At 42.5% G+C, this 10,000-nt stretch overlaps 1 protein-coding gene across 4 annotated transcripts in view; it reads right to left on the bottom strand.

The window, feature by feature from the left end:
• Positions 1-1,261: 1,261 nt before the first annotated feature.
• The window catches only part of LOC113809434 (mucin-17), a 70,360-nt gene continuing 61,621 nt past the window's right edge, over positions 1,262-10,000 (bottom strand). For 3 of the 4 annotated variants that reach the window (XM_027361037.2, XM_070136437.1, XM_070136438.1), the window contains exons 2-3: positions 7,482-7,694; positions 1,262-5,522 (exon numbers count right to left, since the gene is read on the bottom strand). In XM_027361037.2, the coding sequence (XP_027216838.1) occupies positions 2,740-5,522; positions 7,482-7,694 (2,996 nt within the window). In that variant the 3' untranslated portion in view covers positions 1,262-2,739. Of the gene's footprint in view, positions 5,523-7,481; positions 7,695-8,936; positions 9,024-10,000 lie in introns of all 4 variants that reach the window. The other variant, XM_027361036.2, reaches the window with a different exon arrangement.

The raw sequence follows: 10,000 nt of genomic DNA, 5'->3' as shown, positions 1-10,000 counted from the left end.
GGAGAAAATTGAGTGGTTTGTAGTAATAAGAGGAATAATGTGAATATTGATTTACATATGTTCAAAGCTAATGCTGTTTTATTTATCTACTTAATAATTTATTGTATGCGTTATAAGATAGATTATATGGATGCTGATTTATTAATGCTTAAAGACAACGGTGCTTTAATCCAGTCATTTAAATGTTTATTTATTTAACCATTTTGACGACGTTATTGACTTTGTTATTGGCATTTCAGTGGCGGGAAATGAGGTGGAAAAAATAAAACGATAGGAAAAAATACATATCGTGCTTTTTTTTTTTTTTTTTTGGAGAGAGAGAGAGAGAGAGAGAGAGAGAGAGAGAGAGAGAGAGAGAGAGAGAGAGAGAGAGAGAGAGAGAGAGAGGGAGAGAGAGAGAGAGAGAGAGAGAGAGAGAGAGAGAGAGAGAGAGAGAGAGAGAGAGAGAGAGTTTTTCTTTTTCTTTTGTAGAGAGAGAGAGAGAGAGAGAGAGAGAGAGAGAGAGAGAGAGAGAGAGAGAGAGAGAGAGAGAGAGAGACAGAGAGAGACAGAGACAGAGACAGAGAGAGACAGAGACAGAGATAGAGTGCGAATTATAGTTTGGTAGCAGGAAAGGGAGGAAGTTCTAACGACTGTGATGCGAGAATGAGTAGTTTAGTGGTTACAAAGAAGCCTTTTGCATGTCTTGAAGTGGGTTCAATAGCTACAGTAATATAAATGCTTTTAGACCCATGGACATGAATGCCTTGAATTTATAGCACAACTTGTGTATTGTGATATACGTTAGAATTTAAAGACACAAGTTGATGGTTGACATCTGCCGTTTTTTCGTATACTTTTTGACAAGACTTTTAATGAAAAGTTCATATTTCAAAGACCATTCCAGTGAACAAAAGTTGCAAGAAACCCGCTTTTATGAACATATAAAGAAGAATTAGGGTTAAGAAATATGAACACATGGAGTCCAGGTTTGTTCAAATTCAAGAACATTTAGGTATCACTGACATGTTAGAATATAGTTCGTGGAAAATGATAACCAGTCATTGCAACAATTGTGATGATATGCATAACAATGATGGTAAATGTGATTATGACAATATTGAGTATGAATTATGTTATTATCAGTAATGATACCACTACTGTTAAAGCAACAACAGTAGTGGTAGCGATAATGATAAACCTAATAATAATGAGGATAATAGTAATTGAATAACAAAATGGCAATAAAAAATATAGGTATAGGTTGAAATAAAAATAAATCTTTCTTTTTTACGAAATGTTTATTAGTCAGCTATCGTTCATGAAGAATAATCAAATGGGCTTGGGAGAGGCCTATCTATATTTACATCTATTTACAAAATACCCATTCTCTTATTTACATTCTTCACTCCTAATCATCATAAAATATCTTAATATCATAAAATATCATAATAAAATCTAAAACACACATAAAACGGCGATACAAATGAACTTCCAAAGCAATTCATTTGTAGCGAGAATCTATACCGGAGTATAAGTTATAGTTTAAGAAAGTTACACCTAAGTTTCCAAACTAACCGAGAGGAGGGACTTGTCTATTTTTTCTTCTTTTTTTTTCTAGATAGATTATAGAGAATGATAGAAGTCGGGAGTGGAATTTTGGTTTAAGGAATTTGTTCCCCGTTGCCAGTAAGACGGATTTGCAGAAAGCATGAGTTTTATATTCATCCTGAAACTTTTTTTTTTATTTTTTTAAATGGACCGATTCCCTGAAGAAAAGATGAAATACTATGGAGAAAATAATATGAAGAAACTGCTTGAAATTATTACTTTGTGTGTTTGTGTGCGTGTGTATGCGTGTGGCTGTGTTTGTTTGTTTGTTTGTATGTATTTGTTTTAACGTTTCCATTAGTTAACCTACAGATCCATTTGTTTTTATCTATCTGAATAATAACCTAATAGTATAACTCTAAAACAATCTACTTATCCACTGCTCAAGTTCAAAATAAGAAACGGAGGACAATCTATTATCAAAGAGTGAAAGGAACAGTCAGTCAGTAACCTTGTCCACAATTCTTTGCTATTCTTATCAAACAAAGAAATAGTGACAGTGTTTGATGGCCGATCGAATGCACTCAACTACCCCCTTTGGTCGTCCAGTATTGAACATATATCGAAATCTAATGGCTTCTTTGTTTTATGTTTATTACACTGATCACCTGCCCAGTATCAGAATAATCAGGATTGGGTGCCATTCGCTGGACGAACTGTAACACCGAATAATGATTCATTGATAAAGTGTGATCGTTACGGGATCTAGTGCCATTTAATTCCGTAAAAGTGATGCTTCAGCTATTTGGCATTTGTGAGTCCACTCTATGTAGTCAATATCCTACAATAACAAAACCTTCTTGGATAATAGATGCATTATCGAGTGATTAAGGGAGAAGGGAAGAATGAGCGTTTTGTTTCATAGTATCAAAAAGATCTTTTTTTTTACCCATCACACTTTCCTTTCGCTTCTGTTCATTTTCCCCTTCCCCTGCGCTTGTTTCCTCTTTGCCGGAAGTCAGAATGAAGACCTGATGATAACCTTCCACGCCTGGACACTGATCGCCAGACTGTCAAGGGGTTAGTAGAGGTTAGGTGCAGAGTGCCAGCACTCGGCGTCAAGGAAGTGGGCGGGAACAGGGCGGGGACCACTCCTCCGTCGCCCTCTGAGGCCTCGCTCGCTCTCGAGGCTCTTTGCGAACGCCCTCCTTATCCCACCGGGAAGGGAGACCCGGGGAAGGGGAAGGGGAAGGAGGGGAGGGTGGGGGCGACGGTGACAGTTGCCGTCTCGAAAGAGGTGATGGTCGTGTGAACGACTTCGACGCTGCTGATGGTGGTGAAGATGGGGCGGGCGTTGAAGATAACGCGGAGGACGCGAGTGGACGTGGTGGTGATGTCGGTGGTGATGGTGACCGGGGAGGAGGTGACGGTGGTCTGCTGCTGCTGCTGGACGGGAGGGAATCCGCCAAAGCCGTAGGGGTTGATGAGGCGGAGGTACGCCAGCTGCTGCAGTTGCTCGGCTGTCAGGCTCGGAGTTGCAATAGCTGGGTCTCCGGGAGCAGCGAGCTGACCTGAGCTTAGCTGAGGTCGTGCGGCACTGCCCTGCTTCTGCTGCATCTGTTGCCTGTGCTGAAGAGCGGCTGTCAATTGCGGGTGCAGCTGCTTCTCAAAAACGTCGGGATTGAATTGACCTCCAGCTAATTCTGCAAGGTTGGGGTCCTGGAAGGGGAATCCTGGTGGAGGAGGCACTCGAGTGCCACTTGTCGTGTCAACAATTTCGCCATTTTCATCATACTCGATTTCGCCAGGCAAAAGCGACTCGTCGTTCTCGGTTCCCTCCGCCAAAAGCTGGCCATTGAACTCGTTCAGCGAGTTTTCTGGGATGAAGGAAAATGCCTCATAGGGCGGCATTGTCTTGAGGGCGGTGACCACGCGGGTGATGTGGTAGGTCTGCGTCAGGGTGTAGAACGAGGTTTCGCCCGCGTGCAGCACGGGAAGAATCGACGTCTTCTTCATCAGCTCCGTTGTGCTGAAGGTCTCCGTCACCGTCTCGAGCAGGGCGGTCACGTCACTTTCACCGAGGTCGACTGGGGGAAGGGTCGACACGTCGCGAGGTCCATCGTCCAAGATGTTTTCAAAGAGCGGGGTTTCGTAGAGGTCGTCCTGTGGTCCAAGGGGCGCCGGAGTCGGGTCGATGCTGTGGGTCGTGGTCTTCGTGAACGTGACGTAACGCGTGTTCTTTGTGGTGCCGACGCGGAACGTGTGAAGCGACCTGATGGTGGCCACTTCGAACCAGACATCCGTGGCTCCGTCAGCCGGGGTGCTGGTCACAATCCTCAGGGTCTCCTCTCCCCCTTCAGGAATGATGGGCTCGGGTGCAGTTGGGCGGGAAATGGACTGAGATTCGTCAGCAGCCTGAAGATCATCATAAGTATCTGGCTGATTGACGGGGCGCCTGTTGATGTTTACTTTGGGTCTTGGCGACGTGTTCAGTCGCCAGCGGTTGGCAGGTCGCGTCTGTCTGAAGGGAGCGTTGGGAGGGGACCGCACGGACGTCGGCCGGCTGCTGCCAAAGCGGCGAGTGGAGGTCGGCTTGAACCTCGGGCGGTAGGTGGTGGGCTTGACCTCCTCGGCGTAGAGAGTGCTCACTCGGGGTGTCCTGGTGACGGGCGTTGATCCTCGGAACCCGAAGGAGGGACGCAGATCCGATCCTGAGAGTTTGAGGTCAAACTCATCCTTCTCCTCGTCGACGTAAGGGTCCTGGGCGAGGCGAGAACGATCCTGACGAGTGTTTTGGCTCTGGCTTGACCCAAGGCGCTTGGCCAAGGCTTCGCGGAGGCGAACCTGGATGGCCGAGCCTCCTTCCTCGTCCTTCCGGCTGTTGCGCTCTCGGCTTGAAGGCTCTGAGAAGAGGGACTCGAGCGGCAGAGACGCAGTAGATTCGGGACTCAAGAACTGCGTAGCGGAGCCTTTGATGACTGATTTGACAGTTTCATAGTCTTCTGGGAGAGATGGACTGTTCAAGGAAATCTCGGGGACGGGAGTGGTTTGGAAGATGTGCGACGTGCTCTGCAAGATCTGGGCATACTGGCCTGCGATGTATGTACCAATGACACTGGTTTCGTGCACGGTGATGAGGCCATCTGACACAATGGTGCCGCCAAGCTTGGTGACAAGACCAGTGGGGAAGCTCGAATCACTTGTTACCAAACCGGAACTGTACAGGTCCTCGAGTGAGGCTGTAGGCTCCACATCATACACATCGTACGTCTCTTCGACGTCTAAGACAGGTGCTGAAGACAGGAAGTCATAGTGCTCCTTAACCTGACCCAGTTCGTTGTTGATAGCAGTACTGAACGGCCCAATGACACTAAGAGTTGCAAATCCTTGCGTAGCACTAACGACAACCTCCGAGGGCGTGGTGGGCACCACCGTGGGGCGGATCACCGACGTAGACTTCGGGGCGAAGGTACCCGTGCCCTCGATCGTGATGGGAACGATGGTGGAGCCTCCGGTCTGGCGACGCAGGGAAGGAGTCTTCTTGCGGCTGTTGAAGTAGTTGAGGTCCAGACGACGGCGGTTGCCTTGTTCCTGGGAGGAGGACGACTTGAACCGGCGGAAGGGCTTCGGGCGAGTCGGGGCCGCGGTGGGCTTCCTCGCTTCTTCCTTCACCTCCTCGATCACCTCCTCGAACACCGGCTCTTCGTACTCCGGATACTCGGCGTCGTAGTCGATGGCGATCTCTTCGTCGGGACTGACGTCGAAGAGCGTCTCGATGTCAAGGGCGGTGTGATCCTCGAAGAAGGACGACTGAAGGGTGGAGGAGGAGGAAATTGCGGGGAGCTTTGAAGGGAGAACCGAGGGAGCTGGAGTGGCAGTCACTTTGGGGATCGTGGGCGTGGGTGTGGGCGTCGGTCGTAGCGTAATGCGGGAAGATGGGCGGTTGAGGCGCGAAGGCAGCACGGGGTCTCGTGTCTTACTGGGCTTCGGCTCTGAAAAGGTTCGGGAAATTAGGATTTGTCTGCTTGAGGTTCATGGTCGCTGCTCTCACGGGCTGTCGCTCTCTGACGACTCTGCCATCACATACAGGAATAGATTAAAAGAAAAAGAAAGAAGCAAAAGAAGAAGAAGAAGAAGGAGTAGGAGGAATAGAAGGAGAAGAAGAAGAAAAAGAAGAAGCAGAAGAAAAAAAAATAATAGAAAAAGGAAAAGAAAACGAAAAAGAAGGGAAAAAAAAGAAAACAATGTGCGTAAGTGATTAAGAGAGTGAGTGAATGAGTGCCCGAGAACGCACGTGTGTACAAACACTCGTACTATAAATACCGTAAAAGATGCTGAATTGACTGATAACAAGAAGGACAATAATGATGATAGCAATAATGATAATAGTAATAGTAATAATAACATAACAATAAAAAGAAGAATGGTGATTTTAAGAAGACGACGACGGTGATGATAAAGATGATAATGACAATGATAATGATATTAATGATGACGATAACAAAGATGCTGCTGCTGATGATGATAGCAATGACGATGATGATGAAACATTTAGTACAATTGCGCTCCATGCATTCAATAGAAGGCTGACTGTTTATAAAGTATTACATTAAAAAGAAAGCTATGGGAACATAATACAATAAAAGAAAAATTGAAAAAAAATAATTTCATATCTTGTTATATCAGACAAACACACACACACACATATATGTATATACATATATATAATATGTATATACATATGTATATGTGCATATATGAGCACACACACACACACATACACACACACACACATACACACATACACACATACACACACACACACACACACACACACACACACACACACACACACACACACACACATGTATATATATATATATATATATATATATATATATATATATATGTATATATGTATATATATATATGTATATATGTATATATATATTAATATATATATGTATATATGTATATATATATATATGTGTGTGTGTGTGTGTGTGTGTGTGTGTGTGTGTGTGTGTGTGTGTGTGTGTGTGTATGTATATGTACATAATATGTACATGAATATACATATGTATATATATACATATATATGTGTATATATATACATATACATAATATGTACATGTATATAAATATGTGTATATATATCATATACATATATATATTTAAATATTTATGTATGTATGTATGTGTGTGTATACATACATACACATATATGTATATGTGTGCGTCTGTATGTAAACTGCATCAAAAGTGAGAACAATGTAAACAACTAGATCAGTGAAGAAAGCAACAAAAACAGAAGAGAGAAGTAACAAAAACGTGAAGGATAATAGACGAGAGGTGGCAAGGCATAAAACCCATACGAATAAATAAACAAGAATAACGCTGCGTGCGGATGGAGGGAGGACCAAGAGGAGATGAATAAACGTAGAAATGGGTTTTGGGTAAGGAAGGGGAGGCGAAGGGAGAGATGCGTGGAGATGGATGCCAGAGAGATATCTTTCGTGGGGGAAATTGTGTGGAAAGCAAAACAAACAAACAGAGGCGATTAAGAACATGACATCTGGCGTGGGGGAAGGAATACCATAAACAAGAGAAGAAGGAATAATTACAGATCAGCAAAAAATCAATAAGATGTAACTAGTAATTAAAAGGGACAAGAAATAGTAAGAGCAAAGACATTTCGAGAGAAGAAAATACCACAGTCACCCAATATGCAAATCAATCTAAAATGAAAATAAGAATAATCTAATATTCCCAACAACTTAAAACCACAACAGTGAAAACAAAAAATCATATATTCCCAATCCCTCGAAATCCCTAACAACCACAACAACCCTAACCCAATGTAATTACTCGAAACAACATGCTGGGCCACTTTAGAGAAAAAGACCCGGGGAGAACCATGGCCGAACTGAACGAAGCATGTAAACACCTACTTGCACTCTGACTCTGCGGCGTGAAGATCATAACAGTAGAACCGACGGTCGTGGTGAAGTCCAGGAACCCGTAAACCGTCTTCGTCACATACTCGGCGGCTGCAGCGGGTTTCTCCGTCGGGGCTTCGGCAGTAGGGGTGGCTTCGACGACCACAGGCTCTGGGGTTCCTCCGGGGTTGTAAACAGGCGCGAGCTGGGCGGTGGCCGAGGCTACTGCAAGGGTCGGGAGGTTGTTTTAGCGGGGGCGTGGCGGTTATTTGTGGACTGTTTGTGAGAGTTGGTGTTGTCTGCTGGGTTGTGGTTTGTTATGGTTGTTACTGTGGTTTTGACTGAAGGATTTTACGTGTTATAAAGGTTGGAGTGTATCGCTGTGCTCAAAGCTTTAATACATCCAAAATATTGTTATGTGGTATGATTCATGAGATATGTATGTTATGGTATTTTTGTTTTCTTTTAATCTATTCATGTTCTTTTGGTTATGGTGAGAGATCAAGCAAAATGTGCATGTTATTATTTCATTCAGAAAAGCGAATGCGAAGGATTCTGTTATATATTGGCTTTATATTGGCTTTATATTGGCATTGCGACTTTATTTAGGTTCGAAGCCTTAATGAAGCTCTTTTGCAAAGGTTCTGAACAAGTAGAATGATTTTTAGCGGACATTGGTTTATAATTACAGTATTGAATTTAAGAGTTAAACAATGTGAGAATATCGGTTACTTTCATATTAAAAAAAATAGAACAAAAATGAGTGCTTATATAAGGTGAGAGGGATTAAAAGGAAAAAAAATATATTGGACGCACGGCAAACAGAAATATTTAAAAATCAATTTATATACTGTACACAAAACCAATTTATTGTTTGCTTGATTCATTGTTAAACATATTTTACATATATATATTTGCCTCACCTTCAAACATCTTTGGAATTATATGCACAAAATCTTTTAGTGAAACCTTTTAATGGTACAAAATCTGGAAAATGTAACTTAGAAGAAAAAAAAACGGCACTCCTTTCCCCATAAAAACGTTAAATTGAAAAAAATAATAGATCGTCGCATATTGATTCTGCTTGCTTATTTTTCGTTATTATTACACACTAAAAGGACACTCTACAACTACCAAAAGCTGGTGCTCATACTAGCTACCTGGCAATAACTCCGTCTACGATGCAGTGCACCCATAGACCATGCTAACCCGACCACGTATAAGGCCTCCTATCGATAATTTTTAATAGAAGAAAACATAGTGACTATTTGTGTGTCTTTCAATCATTCTTCTATTAATCATTTTCGTTTTAGGGATCCTATTTTTTTTTTCAGTGAATGACATCTACAAGCTCATTCTCTAAGAAGACCGTCGGACGCGTGCAGAAGGACAGAGGAAGAAGGGCCTGGGTGACGTCACATGCACCGCAGGGCTGCCAACTCTTCTTGGCCAAGGCTGCCAACTTACCCAATGTGAACGGATCTGTATTTTCTCCGCCAATGGTATAGGTGTTTAGTTTTGGGTATTCGATAAGTTCGCTTCTGGTAGGGTTGCCTGAAAAAGAATCGACAGCGAGACATGCCACGTGAGCTGGGGTCAACTGAGGTCAACTCGGGTCAAATCTTCGCGATGCCACAAGTTTAGGTCAGCTGTCGCAGTCACCTTCATCTACGATCCGTGCGTCTCTATTATCTACTTAGCTACTGCAACGTAGATTTGATTAGTTCAAAGGCTAATGACTGGATAACTCTTTATCTTCTAAACTAATTAATTACATGCTAAGGCAATGGTAGTGAATTATTCTCATGGAAACTACTAATGCAGGCAGAATAATCTGACAAATGTTACTGTAAAAAAAAAACACTATCGCTAATGCTATTAAGGAGTTAGTGTTGTTAAGATCATGATGTCGTCTATTCTCTCGGTTTACTAGTGTCCACACATCTCACACAACCGGATAATTTCACTCAACCGAAATGGAAAGAGAAAACACGAAGAACTTTGCGGTTTTTTTTGGGTCGATGTAGGAAAGTTATAGAAGAAAGTGTCGGGTTTCGTCGTGGAAACGGTTACTTCATATAAATAATTTGCGTTTTTTTTTCAATACGTAAGATGATCGGGAAAGACAGGATACAAGAAAATAAATTATAAGGAATTCGATGAGGTAGAATTTTCGAAGCAAAGAATATGGTACGTTTCGAGAGACTTTATATTCCAACTACTACGAAAATGAGTGTTGTTTGGTTTATATTGATTTCTCCACAAACGAAATATTCTCTGCTTCGATAAACTGCCTGTGTTTCATCATCAGTAACTTGATAAAAGTTTCTTTTTATATGTACAGTGTTAATAAAACCAATGGTGCTCTTGAGAGTAACAAGAACAAATAAAAAAAGTGTATATTAATACCAATATCTAGTAGAGACAGAAAAAAATGTTTAGAATTATCATTATTCACAATTTCCTTTCCCATCGTACAAGGATTTCGACATATTGTGCCCAGTTAGACAAAGAAAAAGACGAGACCTTAC

The sequence above is a fragment of the Penaeus vannamei genome, chromosome 22 (assembly GCF_042767895.1).
Source record: "Penaeus vannamei isolate JL-2024 chromosome 22, ASM4276789v1, whole genome shotgun sequence".
Taxonomy (NCBI): domain Eukaryota; kingdom Metazoa; phylum Arthropoda; class Malacostraca; order Decapoda; family Penaeidae; genus Penaeus; species Penaeus vannamei.
Note: the sequence above shows the minus strand (reverse complement) of the source record. Positions and strands in the feature narration are given on the sequence as shown.